At 30.0% G+C, this 20,195-nt stretch overlaps 1 protein-coding gene across 2 annotated transcripts in view; it reads right to left on the reverse strand.

The window, feature by feature from the left end:
- Positions 1-5,544, reverse strand: part of LOC126846442 (uncharacterized) — a 61,962-nt gene extending 56,418 nt beyond the window's left edge. For both annotated transcript variants that reach the window (XM_050585837.1, XM_050585856.1), the window contains exon 1: positions 5,228-5,544. In XM_050585837.1, coding sequence (XP_050441794.1) covers positions 5,228-5,266 — 39 coding nt within the window. In that variant the 5' untranslated portion in view covers positions 5,267-5,544. The remainder of the gene's footprint in view (positions 1-5,227) is intronic.
- Positions 5,545-20,195: the final 14,651 nt, after the last annotated feature.

Below are 20,195 nucleotides of genomic sequence, written 5' to 3' on the forward strand. Positions count from 1 at the left end.
ATTATTATAAAAACTCCTCCTGCCTCCTACGGATCGTTTCCTACCGCGGTCGACCTTAATTAATCAAAAGAGGATAATTATATAATATTACTACTATTCGCAGTTGGACGTACCTAACCCGTCTTCAGAGGGTTTTTTAATGGCCATGTTTTGTGCCCATTGGGCAAGTATAAAAACAGAAACATGTTTTTTTAACTCGTATCACAGATATGATTTTGAGTATTAAATTTCCTTGTCCTCGAGGAAAATTTGTTTTTTTTTTGGTTTTAAAATCACTCGTGGTCGACATTGACAACAATTAAAATCGTCACTATAATATATATATATATACATTTTCTCTTAAAATAATTGCAATTTTGTAGTTTTTCTTTTTGGAGACACTTTATAGTATTTCACAATATGAAACAATACTCAAATGTTTAGCCTTTCTATTTCCATCCAGAGTTTTATCAACTTTCTTAACTCAAATGGTAACGTATATAATACTTAGTTAAATGTTTAAATTAACAATAATTTGCCGAACATTTTGAATGGTCGATAACCAGTTTTGAATAATTACTTTTGAAGTTATTTAAGTTTAAAATTAGGAAAGGATATGGAGAGCAATTGAGTAACCCACGCAGAAAAACAAATACTCCACTCCAGCTTTCCTCCCATTCTAAATTTTAAACTTTAAAAGTAATTATCTAAAACTGGTTAGCGATCGATCAAAATATTCAGCAAACTGTTCTAAAGTTAAAAAGTTAATTAAATATACACGTTAGCGTTTAAGTTTCAAAAGTTGATAGAACTATAGAAAAGACTGCGACATTTTTAGAACATTTGTAGTTTTGAAAAAAATAAAAAAAACTATAAAATTGCAATTATTTTATGAGAAAATTAGTGTCTTACCCTTAACAGGAGCGGATACGAGGGAGGCTATGGGGGCTGAAGCCACCCCCTTACGTACTTAAATTGTAGCCATTATTAAAGTGTATTTGTTTTATTATAATAATATTATAGAATTTTTTACTACGTAAACGTTAGCTCTGATTATATATATATTTAAAGTGAATTTTTTTCTAGCCCCTCCCTTTTATCATTCTTAGATCCGCCTCTACACTTTAATGAATCATTCTGTATGTTTCGGGTTTGCAGAATAATGGATTGTGTGTAGTGTACACATTGCAGAGCGCGTGCTATGAGCCGCCCAACAAGTGAATGACAACAACGCAACATTCCGTATATAAAGTTTAAACGTCGCGGTAATAGTAAGGTGTTATTTTAGACGCTCCCGAAACCCTAATGACCGACCGCCGTGTTGGTATTATTAATTCTTTTAATGAACAGTTAAAAAAAAACACTTGTCCGAAAGGTTTCGAGTTGAATGCACGGCGGTGTATTATATACCGGCTTCCGGTTGTACGCGCGGACCGTGACATAATTCTTAAGTCTATATTTTCTCAAGTATTTTTTTTTGACCTTACCGCGTTGTAATAGTTCAGCGGTCATAGCACGTTCGGGCTAATACTCGGGTGTTTTAAACCGTTTTGGTTACGTGCAGCCTTGATAATTACTACTTACTTATTCGCATCTAAAATGTAATAACCGTATAATGACGCAGAGCTAATGTCCACCAATACTTCAATAAAAAAAAAAAAATTTCTTTTATTAAGTTATTTATAGTTTGTTTATTTATGACGATATTATATTTTGTTATTCGTCGTTTGTTTCAAATTTTGTATTATGTATTATTCGTAAACATAATGCATTTATTATTTACAAAAAGGTTTAATGAAACTTTTAAAATATTACTTTACGCGTAGTAACTGTGGTTTAGTAAAAGCTGCAGAAAAACTTGCATTATATTATGTAAAATAAACGATTAAATGATAAAAATATTATTTTGAAATAAGAGTTTGAAGTTGATTATATCTGATTTTGTAGTGTTGTGAGAGAATGATATACTTTTATTATTATTATTTTTTTTTTGATTCTAGATATAATATTCTGATTTTAAGTTGTATGTTAATTTACATAGTAAAATCATAAGCTCATAACAGTATAGGCCCAAGTTATGACATTAAAGTTTTTCAATTATATTTTTAATGTTTATTATAAAATTAAGTGATTTTTAGCAGCTTAGATCGATACTTGTATGTGACATCTGCATATTAGCATTTTTCAAATGATTGTGTCCACATATCCGAAAACTTTTAAGCAACATATAATGAATAAAATACAGGATAAACTATGGGACTTGGCTAATTCTGGTGAAAGTCTTACACATTGTAACGTTATACTTAACACTACCTTGAACCCGTATGTTACAGTACTCAGGTATATCTCTTGGCATCGGTTGTATAGAAAACGATATTATCTGCTCGTTGGCGCATTGCGTAAAACCAGTAACTTGTTATATTATGTATAATAATTATAAATATGTGTATTAATTATTGTATAGTATCGACAAGCGTGCCGAAAGCTGTTATCCGGTCGATTTAAGATTTTTTTTTTTTCGTTTGAAACGCACTCGTGTTATGGACTAACATGATGTATAATATCCGTTATCCGAATAATCGCAACAAACCGTGAGGTAGGCATCGTGTAGTGTTATACCTGTGGCGTTATATAAATTATCATAACCTAACGTGTAATTATTATACTGTTTCTATTTAGAATATTTGACGACCGCTCGACGGTTAGACGCCGTTGATTATTGAACAGTTTAAAAAAATTCCACTATCGCCAGTGGAAGAAATAAAAAAATCTGACCCGGTTGTCTGTACGTTTTTCCTATCTTATCCAGACCATCGGCCATCGACCATAGTAACGACTATGAACCGGCATCGCCATTTGCAGATATAATAAAAATAATACTAATATAATATGAAGCCGCGTCTTCAATTTTATTACCCAACCCCCCTGTCCCCCCCCCTATCCGTGAAATAAGGAAAGGGTTAACGTGTGTATATTATTTTATTATCGTTTTATTTTTTTTTACCGTCTACGTTTTCAATAGTGCAATATCAATAACAACAACGGCACACGTTACACCTGCACTTAACCAAAAATCCACAAACAAACAACTACTGTAAAACTTTTTAGTAATGGATATCATGATTTTGTTAATATGAAATGAGTACTAAGATCAGTTCCATCTTTAGCCTAAAAGCACGAGCCCAGGGAGTCCCGCCTGATGGGGGTCCCCAAACTCTGTGTGCCCGAGGGCCCCTGCATAGCCCAAGACGGCCTTGACTAAGATTGTTTCATTTAGATAAATTCAACAAATAATTTATCTAATCTAGATAAGTTCTAGAAAATACACATATTATCTTATCTAGATGAAAAAAATATATTTTATGATATTTTATGCTAGTTAAATAATTTATTATGCCATATATACAACTGCAATATGAATAATTATGAATTATGTAAAAAAATAACGAATTACTAAGTGAGATAAAATAAATTTAAAAGAAAATCATTTTACCGCAAATCCAATAAAATAAATCCACTAAATTTTTAGTTGATCATATATCAAAATGTATAATAGAACATATATTTACATTTTTGTGTTTTTAACATGTTTCTGTTGTTAGAACTTTTAAATTACTGTTCTAATAGAATTTTTATATTTTCGATAACTGTTCTTTAGATTCATTTTGTAACTGTGACCAATTTTTTGGGATTTACTTGATAAAGGTCTATACCTCTTTGGGCCCTGGTCATTATAATATTACCACTCAGCTTACTATAATGAATTCACTAGAGTTATATAAACGATTTATTTTTCTAATAGCTAGACATCGGTCTTAGGTCGGTCTCATGTACGGATTTATAGATATAAATTAGATTTTTATTACCCGTTGATTAATGATCGTGCGCGGTGTCTGTATAATTTCCTTGGGCGAACTAAACGTACATAACAAACGGTTTAGGGCCGGTAATAGTATAACGTTCAGTATTATTATACAGGAACTAAAGAAATAAGGAATTTTAAATCATTGATTTTCTTTTTAAATGACGTTTGTAATGAGAATAATTTTTTTTAGTACCCTAGTCTATGAGATGCTGTTTTTGATCACAAAGCGGCAGTTTTATTAGAAATTACCATAATAATTAGTAATTAATGATAAACACGACCCGTGCAACGTGTGCTCGTTAACCGAATTAAATCTAACTTCCTATACCTAGTACTAATATAAAATATGGCGTACTTATGTCTAATCGCAATGGGCGTTTTGATCGATGCCTAAGCACGCTTATAATATTATAATGATATTGTTATCGATAATCGGATTAGAGAGGTAACTTAAATTAAATCAAGGTAACACGTCTGACAAATCACTGCGTAGAATAGAAAAAAAAAAGGTTTAGGCGAGTGATTAATTATTAAAATATGGTACCTATTACTTAAGATTTTAAATTATTCCTACAACGCTTCATATAACTAATTTAATAATCCGATAAAGCTCCTTTAAAGTGTAACATATCCAGTTTAGTTTTAATGATTTTGTAAAGTTATTAGTTATTACAAAGGTGCAAGTTCTCAGTGATATTCAGGTCAAAGGCCATAGGGCAGAAAACGAGAGAGAACATATTAGACTGATTTGGTTCGGGTTAAGTAGAAAGAATGAAGCACCAAAAATTAAAAAAAAAAATATCGAATGTGCGCGTGGAAATTGAGACCTTTGCGATTGGACTTGGAGCATTTCCGGCTTAAATAAAAATACACAAAGGCTATGTAAGTTGATAATGCGAGTGGAATTAAAGTGGGGAGAACCAAAAGGGCTCGAGTGATTTGTATACAATTTTACAGGATGGAAAAATAAAATAATATTTTTATGGCTGATGTTCGCAGTTTTTTTTTAGTGTCTCCCTCGAAAATCGATGAAAAATTCTAACGCGGGCAGATAAATGGTTTGTTGACAAATGAAGGACTGCGGGGAAAAAAGATCAGTGTCAATTTTTGTTCATTCTGAGAAAATCATGTTTTTAATTTCAAAACGTAATACATTTTGCCTGTTTGCCTAAACTTTCGGCGGTTGTTACAGATACAATACGTCAATACAAATAATTTGATACCAAAATGTCATTTTCAAAAAAAAATTAACATTGATCTTTTTTCCCCGCAGCCTTTCGAATATTTTTAAAAAATGCCACTTATTTGTATCCTTTGGTTGTCATCTCTTAATTTCGCACGTATGTCGATGAAAAGTAACAGTTAAAATCTTTAAAGGCTTACCATGTTGGAGTCCGAGGCGTTCGATGCTTTTTTGACCATTTATATTATCAGTCCGAAACTAGCGACGGTTGACATATGCGAACCGAACAAACGCTCACGGACACACGCGGGTACAAAAAAACAAAATTATTCGTATATAGGTTTAATATATACTTTTTTTAAGAAAAAAAAACAAAACCTATAGTAAATTACTAGTACGTACTATACCGGGACGAACGCACGGCGAACCGACGGGTAAAACGCGCGCGACAGACACGCACTCGGTCATAAGAGTGGTTGGAGTTTCTGTGACGGCATGTGATGCGGTTACGGTTGTGCTCTTGAACGACGGTCTTAGTTGCAACTACCGCCGCCGCCGCCGTCTTAACCCGGGTAAACCAGTTTCGTAATGATTGTTATTGTATAAATGTGAGTGCATGTGTGTAACCCGGCTGGTGTGTATATAGAAAAAAAGTGGGCCGATGAGGATTGGTTGGCCGCCGCCGCCGTCTATGAATTTTCGGTTTGTTTTAGGTTTTTTTTTTTTTTTATTCAATTTTGGGTTACCTTTTAAAGACCTCTGTTAAAATAAACACAAACGTATTCCTCTGAGGGTGCCGGCGTCTCGGGAATGCGCCCCGGATCGTGACGAACGTTTTGTCAACTCGAAAAAACAACCACCGGTACCTCGAATTTATTATTATTGTTATTATGTAGAAGTATACAAACGTTCGACGAAACCCCGGATAAGTTATTACTACACCCACTATTGTCCACTTTGGGCTATGCTGTGACCTTGGCTTTAAACGTCTTAAAAACTCTACACGCTCCAATAAAAATTATAACCAACGGCCACGGTACAACGTCACTTTTGAAAACATGGGTGTTTCTGAAAGTTGAAAATTCGTAGCAATTTACATTTGTATCGCATTAGCTGTACTTATTAACAATATTTATGCAAAAATTGAAATATTTATACATTTTTAACTTTAAATATTTCCAAAAATTTAGGTGATCAGCTTACCGCGAGAACGCTGGCGGTCGAGCATTTGCCCTTTGGTAGCAACACAAATATCAGATCGATTGACGTTTGACGGAAACCACCCTTTCGGGTGTTTTTGGTAATGGCCATCCGAAAAAAAGCTAAGCTTTTCCTCTTAACCTAGACCTTAACTGGCAATCGAGTTTAGTTTATCGCGAAGGGATAAAATACAAATTATGGGTCAAGTGTTGTGTGTAGGATATACGAAATGTCTTCAACGGTCAACCGATCATTGTTCTTTTAAATCTGAATATAAATTTAGTTTTTTGAAAAGCCGGAAACTTAAACGGTGTCTCCTCGAAGACCTTTTTTTTTAATCACTTTAAAACTGTAGTCATTATTTAAGTTATAGAAATTTGTCTTTTGTTTACTTGGTGTAAACCAAAAAATAATCATTGAAAAAAATGAATCGTTAGAACGTCGATAAGTTTTTATTAATGTCATCCTCGTGTATATATAACAATTAACTATGTTTAGAGATGTTTACACAACTCTAAAGCTTGTTATTTATATTTCTTTATTTTAAACATATAAATCACTCCACTAAACGTTTGTGTATTAGTTCAACATGAAATGGCTTGATAATAATAATATGCACGTTTATGAAGTACTTTTGTCTAATGAGCGATAAAACTAGTAAACAATTGTTTAAACTATTCTATAAAATTTAAGTCATAATAGTCATTATATAACCAAGATAAGGTAGGTTATATACCTACCATATAAAAGTTTGTACGTTATTCTAATGAATCACTTATGTAAAATTTATAGTAAGTATTACGATTTTCAGTCGCGCAATTACATTCGTTTTAGCTGACGTTACCCGTGTACTCATTCTGTCAAAACATTATGACTACATTAGGTTCGCGTTTTATTCCATAAACTTGATGCTGTCTGTGTAACATATAAATCACTCAAGCCGCGGCTGAGTACCGACTATTACACGGATAAAACCATGTACTTGTGTCTGTGCTATATAAAAAAAAAAAAAAACAAATGTACGTTAATAGCAAAGTCATCGGTTGACGTCACGAAACACTTTTGAAAATTAGTCTTGCTGAGAAAAAGGTTAATTATATATTTATCTACTTATGCTAAAATATCATAGTCAGTTACTAGGCCAAAATATAAACGTTAAAATTGTACGGAAAACAGCATCGTTTTAACTTAATAATCCAGTCAAATCCTGGTTAAAACTAGTTAAGTCAAATCTTAATTTTTTTCTGAAACTTTATTTAATATGACTCTTCTAATTTATTCACAGTGTTGTCCTAAAACAGTTTTAACGCAATAAAATGTATAAATTTCAACTGCATTGTCCCAATTAGCTAAAAATATTTTTTAAATATGACATAAAATATTTTTAATAACGTTTTCTAACGTTATTGCAATATTTTCATAAAAAAATTATTTTATTCTATTTTTTAATAAAAAATGGGAATTTGTCTCATATTTTAGTTTTTTAAGATTCACATTTATTGTTGACGCAATATTGTCGAAGGAAAATATTACAAAAACTCATTATAAACATTTTTTTTTATATGAAGTATAATATTTTCAATCGGTTGCATATTTAACGACTGACTTCTGGTGAGCCTGGAAAATGTAGTAGTAACATCAAATAAGTTTATATTATAATACCCATACATTACCATTTAAAATTTTGGTTTTTTAAATTTATTTTTCCTTTTATAGTAACTGGGAAAACTGTGATTATGTCACATTATATGAGACAGTGTACCAAAGTGTAAGAACGGTAACGAATTAAACATCTAACGTTTTACGAGGGTCCAATCCAGTGTATATATTTAGTTTGGTGCATGTGCTGTGAATTTACTTTAATTTAAAAAGGATTACTTACCTACACCGGCCGTGTAAGGAACGATGGTATTATATGAAACTTATCCTGCCAGTAAACCAAAGCAACTCGTCATCGTGAATTCCATAACGGATTTAAAACACTATAAATGTCTTTATTACAGAGTCATCCTCAATTAGAATAATATAATGTTAGGCAGTGCGTTAGCATTGGAAAATATCATTCACGGAGATTATAATGAACCAATATAATATAAAGGAATATCACATTGTACCGGCCCTTTACTACTGCCTGTGTATCGATAGATGTCTGCTCAATGTCTATTCTAAATAAATATAAAATTATATTAATTAATGTTATTACTCACAGTGTTTAATACCTACATTTTAAAAATAATTTTACCTATAAGTCATTGAACTTTACAACACACACATAGTATAATAAAGTATAATGATCATTAAAAATGTTTACAAAACATTTTTTGGCAAGAAATAAAAAATATTTACAACGAAAATAATTCAATAATCTTTCCTAATTATTATAATTAATTAACAAATTATACATGAACTATGTTTATGACCTCAAACAAATATTATGGAAGAACAGGGTTGCAATTAATTAATGCGTCAGAAAAAAGTGACTAAAATTGACTGAATGTCGTTAAAAAGTAACAAAAATGTTTGTTTGAAAATAGATGCATTCTAGTAAATATAATCTAATGAAAAACATTTTTAAAAAAAATAAAGTGTTCAATAATAAATAATATTGTAGTAGGTTTTTTATTGATTGTTTTGTAATTAAAAAAAGTTTTACTAAAACATGTCTTTTACTGAGTTATCTTTTCCGGGATATCAATCCTGTAACAATGTGTTCCAGTTTTTTCCAGATGTAAAGAAATTAAACATTATCATACTGGTATAAATAATGTAATCAACGCAAAAAAGTACACATGCATTTTTTTCTCTTTTATTTTTTGTTATCAATTTTGATAATGATATTGAAGAAAATCCATAAAAATACAATATTTAAAATATATTTTTTCTTTCACTCTTTAGTAATATTATCTTCTTAAAATCACTAGTATACCCTTTTGATTGTTATTTTTTGAGTACGAAATTTCTTATAGGCGTGATGTGTTAGGGGCAATACACTTAAAACGAAATGTGTTTTGTTATTTTTGTACCGTACATTTTTGTAACTAAAACTAAAACTCACGACTTAAATAAATTGTATTTAATTATTAACGAATAATTTATGTAATTGTTTAAAATAAATTATTAAGTGGTTCCCGTATTTTATTAAAAATATTTTCGACCAAATTCAAACAAAACATTTTGAAATTATTCATATTTTTTTAAAAGATTGTTGTAAACTGGATTATTATTGTGTAGTGTATTATTATTATTATTATTATATAGTTACGTCTACCATTTTTATATTTATGATATAACCAGTTCATTAACCTTTTAACTGTGACTGAAAATCACAAATGAAAATTGTAAACTATATTTGGAATAATCGAGGAAGGATCAGATAATCTACCGGGTACTGTATCATAGAAAATTGTTATAATGGTAAATTATATGATTATAATATTATTTTTTTAGCTCATATCTGATATGGTTTGAGTAAAAAACGTGTTTTTAATAATATAATATATTAATCCTTTTACGAATAAGAATATGGTATATATTATATGACTTAGGATTTAGGTCAGTTTTCAGCGAGAATATTTTATTTAAGTATACACATTTAATTGTATTACAGTTGATGCACATACCATTTTTTTAGATAGTAGAAGGTATTGTGTTTTACCTGAGAAAATGAACAATCTTACTATAGATGTTTGGACTAATGTCGTAAGTACTATTACATCATTTACATTTAGTCAGTAACTATAATAATTATTATTCGTCTTTTCTCATAATATTATTATTCAATAAAATTAAACATTATTATTCCGTTATCGTTTTAGAAATGAAACAAGCGCATCGCAATATATATAATATTTATTTCCAAAAAAAAAAAAAAATCACAGTATTTTTAATTGTAAGAAGTTAAATAATACTTAAAGATAATATTAAAAACCCAATAATGGTAGATTATTATTGTTTTATTGATCAGAGTTGTATTAAATAACATTTGGTGCTAAAAGTAATATTATAATAGTAAAACTCTGTGGTCAACCTGAAAAATTATTATCTACTGAAAAAAAGTAATGCATTCGATTATGAGCAGAGTATCTATTATTTTGGCGTATGATTTATAAAAATGGTAAAATGAATATTAAATAACCTTATATTTCAATATTACCAATCAAAAAAGTTAATATAATATATTTTATTATTTGTTATTACTATTAAGTATTAGTACTTGAGTTATACATTTTTAATTATTTATAGTAAAATGGTAAAAATATTATGATAAAGTGATTAATGTAATATGTTGGTATAGCACTGGCCACTTTTCTTAAATGTTTAAGAGGACGTCGCACCGGTTATTTTCAGTGGTAAAAACATGTTTACGCCAACTGAAAATAACTCGCTTAATTTTGGTTATAGAGTAAGAGCACCCATTATAAAATTAAAAGAGAACAATATTCCGGAGGGCACCACCATGGTGCGTTATTAAAAAAAAATTCATTTTTTGGAAAGTTACAGTCATTTAAAAATGTTAAAATAGTCGTTATTTCTAAACCATGTTTTGAGCGTTATACTTGGAATAATGAAAAAAACGCACCGTGGTACCCTCCGGAATATTGTTTTCTTTTAATTTTATAATAGATGCTTTTACTCTAAAACCAAAATTAAGCGAGTTATTATCAGCCTGCTTAAACATGTAGAGATGAAAAAACATTTTTAAATCGCTTTCAAATAAATTAACTACCAAAATAGAGTCCTAGTTATTGAAATAATATAATTACACATCACAGTTTAACCTTTAAATTAAGATTTTGTAAAAAATTGCCTATACTTTACTCCTTAAAAACGAGCGGTGCGACGCCCTTTTAACTTTAAAATTAACTGCCGTTAACTTCCTAAAAGTTTTTGTAATTTATAAAAATGTATTATTTCAGTTTTAACAATCTAAAAACATTAAAAAAATATTTAAGGCAGGTATTCGACGTTTCAACTACGTATTTACAAAATGTTGCGAAAGTATTATAAAGGAATATATTACTTTAAAGAAAAAACTAACGTTTCTTAAATTCTATTGTTTTGTTAAAAAATATTATTATTTTCTTATATATTTGCTGTTTGGTAAAGACGTTCACCTAGACAGTACAAACATTATATTTTTTTTAAATATTTTATAGCAAAATTTTACAAATATTTTTGTTAAAATAGTTACTATACGTGCTCTGTATAGAGGAAGAATCGTCAATCAGATGAATACATCATTGGGACTTTGGATCTTTCTGCGCTGGGTTTCCTAAATTAATGAAATATTGTTGTTGTTAATAGTGTGACCGGAATAGCGGATGAAGAAACACAATACACTAGACAAGTAATTCACAGTCAATCGTTTCAGAATGGTGAACAAAATCAATTGTATATTATTGACTAAATGGCATATTCGGTATGCATCTCGTGTAGCTATTAAATCCTAATGTACCACAATCTCAGCTGTTGATGTCACGAACGCAGAAGCATTATAAAACACATGTTGTCCAGTCAAAAACCACAATAACAATATTGCTAATGTGTTTGTGAATAATTCATAACATTGACTCTACGGCTTGTTGACAAAAAAGTTGTGATCGAGAAATAATCAAAACAACGATTAGATAAAATTATAGTTTCTACTTTCTGTAATGCCTACCGCAAAACGGAATGTTCATGATAAAAACAACTACGGTATTCTTATAACATACACATAACATCAACATGTTAATAGTAAAATTATGTTCACATTTTTGTGCACGTCAAAACGGTCAAATCATTTTTCTCGAAACGATTGGCGTGCACGAACTTAGACATTGATTACACAACGTCATAACGATTTACATAATAACTTGTGTGCAGTGTGTATATAATTATTTTGTTTAATCGCCCGTAAAAAACCAATTGTCTAGCATTAAAAAAGCTAGTTGTTCAACTACAAAACATTACAATATTAGTATTGCATGAGTATATATATATATATATATATATATTAAACGCAATGCAACGTAACTTTTATTAGGTGGAAACTTAAATATTAAATGTAATATGTTTACCAGTGTAGAAACCAGTGCAATTTCGCTGGTTATTACTAGAAAGTTACTCTGGTGGAATGGGGAAGTAACTCGGGAAGCTAAGTACTCAACATTTTTTTTTTAGATTTGATTTGAAGCTGAACAAAAATTGACGCGGCAAAAACGCGTTATTACTTTTTATACATCAGCTGATTAATAACATGTTTACGAATTGTTTTCAAGTGAGCACAACATTTTTGTGTTAGTCATTGAAATTAGACCCGTTGATTGCCTCATGTATTTTAAATTACAAACATTTGACTATCTATGGAGTAAACACTTGGAGAAGACATGGTTTCAAATTGTTTTTTTATCAAACACATAAGATTCTATTTTTAAATTTGGGTAGTATTGTAAAAACAATTTGATTTTCATATATGGTGCATAATGTACATGCAAGTAAGATGTGTTGCCTACCGAGTCCCTTATTTTATTGCAATAGATAATAGATTAGTTTTTTTAATCAGTAATTCGTTGGTTAACTGTTGTTTTCTGTTCAGTTAGAGAGAGATTATGTTATCGTCTCAATAGCTCCTCAATATTCTTTTGTTTTTACATGATGAATGTTAATAATTTGAAAAATAATGTTGGAACATTCAACATGCATGTACTATGTGTCCAACACGTATCACTTAATTTTGCAATTAGTTTTTTTAATCATACATTGGTTATTAAATCATAACTGGAATAATGACAAGATAATTAGTGGTACCTTCTCAAAAATATAAACAACCACTAAAACTAATTGTTCCATATTATTGTCTTTTGCAAGAAAATTTGTTTTTGTATAACCTTTTAAGTTGCCATAACTAACAAAACAAAAATCAGAATTTTCAAATTTTCTTTTGTATTTAAGAAAGAAAATAACAATTTTACATTGATTCGGACACCAGTTTCGTCTTTGTTAAAGATAGCATAAAAAAAAAATTTCAAATCTATTTTAGCAAATACTACAAAACAATTTTTGACAAGGTTTTTACTTCTTCGTAAAAAACTAAAAAATTATATATTTTTTTTAGTTTTTGTTTAAAAAAAAAAATTTTATTTTATATTTAAACATTTTAAAAACATGTAATACCAAATAATTTTTAATTTTTTTTATCTGTAATATATATTTTAACGTAATATTTTAATACATAAAATTTAAATATTATGCACATTATAAATTATTAGACCGTTGTTCTACAGCAAAGTTAGCAAATTATTATTTTTTAACATTTGACCGCAGTATATTGAGTAATTTTTTGTAGGAACCCACAAAATATCATATTGTCACCACAGGACGTATAATATGTAATTTCATCTATATTGTTCAAATTCGACGTTCCCATCATTGTTCCATGGCAATATATTCCATGGAATTTAAAAAATGTATACATTACTTTACAGACTAGGTTAGTAATTTAAAAAATATGTTTACAGAAGCTAAGCCGTTAATATAAATTTGTATAATTGTAAATCTACTATTTCTGATTTAAAATGTACTTCATAATATTGTGGGTAATACATGTATTTTATGTAACATCTTTTTAGGTCAACTAATTATCTTTGTGTAACTTAAATGTATTGTCTATCTATATCAGTTCAGAGTAAGTGTTACTCTACTAAATTAGCACAAATTGGCCTATTATTCGATGTTAATGTAAATATTTGCATGAAGAATCGTTTTTGGAAAAGAACGACAATATATGTAAAACTAATATTTCACTATAAAAGTACTAACGGAATATATAAAGCAAATTATGAAGGATTTAGCAGGAGAGCATAGAATGCCGAAAAAAACTAATTAAGGATACTAACAAGAAAAACACTAACTATCTAAAAACATTTCCTGTAAGATATTTTTGTAAACATCCGACTGTACACACGACTAAATATTCACACCTATATATTTATATACTTATAATAACGAAATGACTGATGGAAATGCTAATTGAGGGTTTAAAACCAATCTCTATTGAAATATTTTCGTAAAAAATTAGCAGTTTAACCTCATTTGCACGCTTAACAAAAATGTAGGTACGTATACATCTAGTTCAATGTTTATAAGATCAAGAATGACTGAAAGTAGTATTTAGCCTTTTTTTTTACTTTATCGGGCGCTCTTTTTTCAAATTTTTTTTTAAATTAAAAGTACTATCGATTTAAAAAAAAAATTCGAAAAAAGGGTATCCGGTAAACTAGATTTATACCTTTTTTGCTGTGAATCAAATACAGTTTACAACAATTTTAAACGATTTATGAAATGACTACTGTTAAACAAAGTATTTTCAAATTTAATTTTTGCAGGTGTAATAATTTGAGAACAAAACTAGCTACTAACCGGTCTTTACTAATTTGTAGTATTATTTACAGATAAGTAAAAACAAAGTTAGCTATTATTATTATGCTGACAACTGAAGTTAAAGTAGCTAAAAAAATCCTAAGACACAATATTGTGTAATTATTGTTCATTAAATCAAAATTTTTTTTCTTCCAAACACAAATAACGGATGAAAGAAGAATACACTGTTAATTTACTTGACTTTAGCTGAGCTCGCGTGAAAATTGTAAACTTATCAATTGAATTTAGTGCGAACTTATCTCAAAGCACCACGTAAGTCTGATATAGATGTAACTTTCAACGATGTAATTATAAAAACATATTCATTACATATTGTTTTTAAAGATAAAATAAAGACCGGACAAACGGACCATGGTACCGAGTAATTTATGGGTAATAAAAAAAACCTATATAACTAAAAAAATCATGCATTCTTATTATTTATGATTTTTAACTAAACATACTGTAACACATAACAGAAAATGCATAATATTTAATGGCTTTAATGTCTTGATGCGATACCGAAAGGTAGATTTATATTACACGCGAGGCGATAGCGATTTAATGATTTTCGAATGCATGGCTATAATAGGAGGAGCTGTTATATTATTGTTAATGTTATATTGTAGTTTAATGTTTGAATTTGTGTTACATAAGAGAACAACATGCGGCTGTACGGGTCTTAAAACAGATTGATTATCGAGTATCATGTTATTACGCAACACGGGGGAAAAAATATGAAAAATGCTCCTATTATTTTTGTTGTACACAACTGAGGCTGTTTAGTATGCATAGAAGCACATGCGGTTATGTGTTCGTGTGACCAGAATAGCGACCACCACAGTCCATAGGTACTCTCTACCTTTGTGTAGTAGGTATGTCCGTAAATCATTTCCTTTTTAACCACAACCGCTGGCCGGCAATCAATATGGGTACCAAGCATTATATTATTTTTTAAGCGGCTCGTGTGAAAATATTTTGGTATTTTTTCTACAGAGTGTAATTTAATAGTGTGTATGGCTAATTATCTATAGTATAGAACAACAGTGCATACAAAAAAAACTCGGCTTACATAGCGCAGTAAACACCTACGTTCGGGTTTGTATAACTTGATACGTTGTTTACCCGTTTTACCCATTGCACGAGTTCTTCAAATACGAGCAAGTTTTATGTACATAAAAAACAACTGGGGTTCGAGAACAACAATTTTTTTTTTAAGTATAAACAAATTTAACGTACTATCGGGATAATGTATACAGTGCAGTTATAAAAACGGATATTATGGTTTTATAGTAAAAAACAATATTTTATTAAAAAAAGTAATAATTATTCGCGTTAATTTACAGTAGTATTTCTGAGTATACGAGCTGCCTGTATATCCGTTACTAACACACATGCATGCGTTTCACACACACACACACACACATACTCAAACAAGAAAATTTTAACGGTAGCTTTGTGGCAGTCTGTTGAAAACGGCTCGTAGCCGTGAGGCCCCCATAAACCGTAATATGTTTTAAAAGAAATACATACAAAACATACATTATTTGTTTTTCTTCGAAAAATACCACGTATTTGCGCTTTGCCTAGATAATTCCGGCAGTCGCACCACTTGGCTACCTCAAGAAGCAAGCAAGCAAACGTATTTTATTCCTACCGACTTGAGTCGAATTGTAGACAGAAATATGGTGCGCTCCGAAATACTAACGAAAATTGTTTTGGGCTTGGCGTTGTTTGTTTGTTAATCAGCGCAATCATTGGGAACTGGCTACGAATATCCTAGTATTGCCGTTGATGAAAAAGATTTATCTTTATAACGATTTGTAATGCACATATCTATTTGGCGGATTTACACAAATGCTGATAACGAAGCAAATCTTTGGCTTCGGTAAGGTTCTTGTCCGCGAAATTTGTCAGCTCGCTTAGTGATGGATTCCAATTCGAGGTAGTCGTCCTCTCGTACCTATCTAATGAATCGTCTTTACGGCATTCGGTTGGGTCTTCACGCAGCTAAACTATGACATGTAGTAGCTACGACTGTAATAATTATTTATGTCGTTTTCATGTGCAAAAAAAAAAAAAAAAAAGAGGGATGGGTATTAGCTAAATGCTTCGTTATCAGCATGTGTGTCAATCCGCCAAATAGGTATGTTCATTTCAAATCATTATAGAGATTATCTTTTTCATCACTGACGTTACTGGGATATTCGTAGCCGGTTTCCAATGATTGTGCTGATTGGCAAACAAACAACACCGAGCCCAAAACAATTTTCGTCAGTATTTCGGAGCGCACCATATTTCTGTCTAAGATTCGATTGGTCGGTAGAAAAAAGTTCGTTTGCTTGCTTGCTTTTTGGGGTAACGAAGTGTTGCGACTGTCGAAATTAGCATTATATCGAGATTAGAAACATTGATGGCCATTCCTCGCAAGGTGGTTTCCAATGAAACTCGTGCGAACGTTAAAAGGTACCGGACTAAGACAACTTTCTTGGGGAAGACCAAAGGAGGTAGAGCGTGAGAAAAGGAGAAGAGAACAAAAGGTTTATATTTGAAAATAAAGCGAAAATATTATTGCAAATGTTTGTTGGGTCGTGCAAGGATAAGAGTTGAGAAATAAAAGTCGGGATTTTTACAGAGTCAAAAGTATCGCGTATATCCACAAAAGTGGCAACGAAACATTTGGTGTCATTAAATGAATGATAAATGTTACCGATATAAATAGAAATACATTCCATCGCGCCTTCGCCTTTCCTAAAAGCGAAAAGGTTAGTCGGTAGGATGCAATTATGCTCTAGCCACCAATCTAGCCGAGACTTAAGTATGTTGTGCTCGAACATTTTACATAAAGCTGAAATAGAGCTATCGGACGGAAAGGAGTATTAGCAACAAGTTTGGGGATAGGAATAACTTTAAAGGGATTCCAAGTAATGGGACCTATTTGAGTGAACAAGATACATTTACTATTATAAATAAACTATAAAAAAATAATAAGTAACAAAATCAATTAAGCATTTATTAGACACAATATAGTACAAATAGAATATTATACAATTCCAACCTTGAGTTTTTAAAATTAATTTAGTACATAGTAGTTTTTTTGTTTAGAACTATCAACAATAAAAACTAATAAATCTAATGTTTTATATTATAATATGTTTATTTTCGTTAGTTTAATAACAGTTCAATATATGTATTACATCGTAACATGTACAAAACAATTTGTTTTAAATGAGAAAAATAACTCAATTTTATATAAAAGCAGCCAGTACACGATCATTCAAGTTTCTCAGTATACGCGATTGACACTCGTATGAATGACTTACAAAATGAATAATTTTTTGTTTAACTTTGGACCGAATGGCTTTGGAGAAATGTTACTCTAATACTTATTACTTTTTAATTAGGTAGTATAAGTATAATGATTCTTCATTGTGAAATGGAAGAAGCTTGTATTGCTATTATTTTAGCACTATGAACAGACAACTACAGCAAAAAAACAACAAAAACGTATATGGTCTAAAGAATGATTTTTAAAAAGAGCAACATTTACTCATCACTATTTACTAAACGAGTTATTTTTAACTTCAACTCAAGACTATATACATTTTTTCGAATGGATCATTTAACTTCCATTGAATTATTACAGAAAGCGGCACCTACATAGTAAAACCACAGAATAAATGAAATCAGAATGGAAACATTGATAATTTAACATGGGAAAGATAGGACTCATTATCTGAGTGGGTCGCTATGGGTGCTTTCTTGTTTTAGACGCGCCAGACCGACAACACGTTAAAATGGGAATAATACAGGGTGGCCCACAATGATTTGACAAATTAAATAACTTTTGTTCCAGTGAATAATTTTAAAATTTCCTATCTTGAATTAAAAAAAAAAAAGTAAAACAGGTAAGTGCAATAAAAACCATGGTGTTTATAACGCAAATGAGTATGAATTATTTAAAAAATAAAAATCTTAAAAATATTCACTAGAACGAAAGTTATTTCATTTGTCAAATTATTATGGGCCACCCTGTATGATATAAAACCTAATTATTTTTCGTACTTAGAACAAATTGTTATTATTTTTTTTTTAACTATTACCATACTATGATATAGTACATTGTACTGTTAACGAAACAAACATATGATAATAGAAAACCTTTGACTTATTTGTGATTTTGTTGTATCATATTTTATTGTGTAATATTGTGTCTAATAAGTGTCTAGTACATGCTTTTCTTACTTGTTATTTGAACATTTTTTATTAATTAATGTGATAGTATATTTATAATAGTAATTAAGTTGTACAAAAGACAACTATTTTATAATAGTAATTAAGTTGTACAAAAGACAACTATTTTTTAAAAGAAATTCTTTTGTATTTTTCTAAAAGAAATCATCCGAAAAAAACTGATTTACACGTAATAGCAATTCTGAGCTTGCAAATGACGTGTTTATCATGTAGCATTTTTGCAATTTGACAAAATATTTGAGTAACAATTTTTTTAAACTATTTATTTGAAGTACATAAAATAATAATATAGTAATAAAATAATAATAAAATAATAATAATAATATACTGATGGTGTACACTGTAGTGTACTCTTTATTTTTTTGGTGAAATTGAGTCATGTCTAACAATATATTCTTAATAGTAAATAGTCTATTACACAATTAAAGTATTTGAAATATTAATTTTATAATTAGTTCTCTGAAATATTTACTGCTAGTAGTCATGTTAAGTAAGTTAAATAATACGTTAATCGTAGTTATGGAACCTAAATGGATAAAAGAATATAATAAAATGTAATGAAAGTTATTAAAAACTTTCTATACCGTTGAAAAGCATAAAATCTAGTGTTTTTTGAAATTTTTAAAAATTGTCCATGAAATATATTTTTTTTTAATGTGAGAAAGTGGCTAGCCTTATTATTTTTACCTCTATGTATGCTACTACTCGTCATCTGATTTTTACATTACATTAGTCTCATCTGTCGCCGGATCGTATGTAAACCCAAAAGATCCGTACGTTGTATGAATGAAACGATTTATGAATACTTTGAATACATCTGCCCGGCGATTTATTCCAGGATTTTCTGGGATGGTTACATTGAAGCGCGAAACAGTCGTTCGACAATTTTGATGAAAAAATTTGAACAAGGGACTAAACTTTTCTGTCAGTAGCTTCGTTTTCCACGACTTCGATCGTATCAACATAGTTGATTGCTCAATCCAATTTTCTGGCAGAACAATGCTATCGTAATAGTTCTTTATTTCACCTAAGATTTCATAAACGCCTTTTTTGTACTCAATTTTTGAGGACAAGTTATAGAAATACAAAAGCGCCCCTTGCATATGCAGCACCATTGGATCAATCTCCTTTACAATAATCCAAAATTGTCTCCAGCATTCCAATGAAGTGGAAATGCCATTTATTTTATTGCACTCATTTGCTATACCTGTCACGTGATCGTAGCATGTCTTCATCACGATAATATACTCACAGCTTAAAAATTGGTGAACATGACGAATTTTATCGACTACGTTTTTTTGGCTCACTATCGTA

Source organism: Adelges cooleyi, unplaced genomic scaffold (assembly GCF_023614345.1).
Source record: "Adelges cooleyi isolate 19-005CV unplaced genomic scaffold, UGA_ACOO_1.1 ACOO_flye_CR_arks_rails_tigmint_CR_PRNA_108, whole genome shotgun sequence".
Classification (NCBI taxonomy): domain Eukaryota; kingdom Metazoa; phylum Arthropoda; class Insecta; order Hemiptera; family Adelgidae; genus Adelges; species Adelges cooleyi.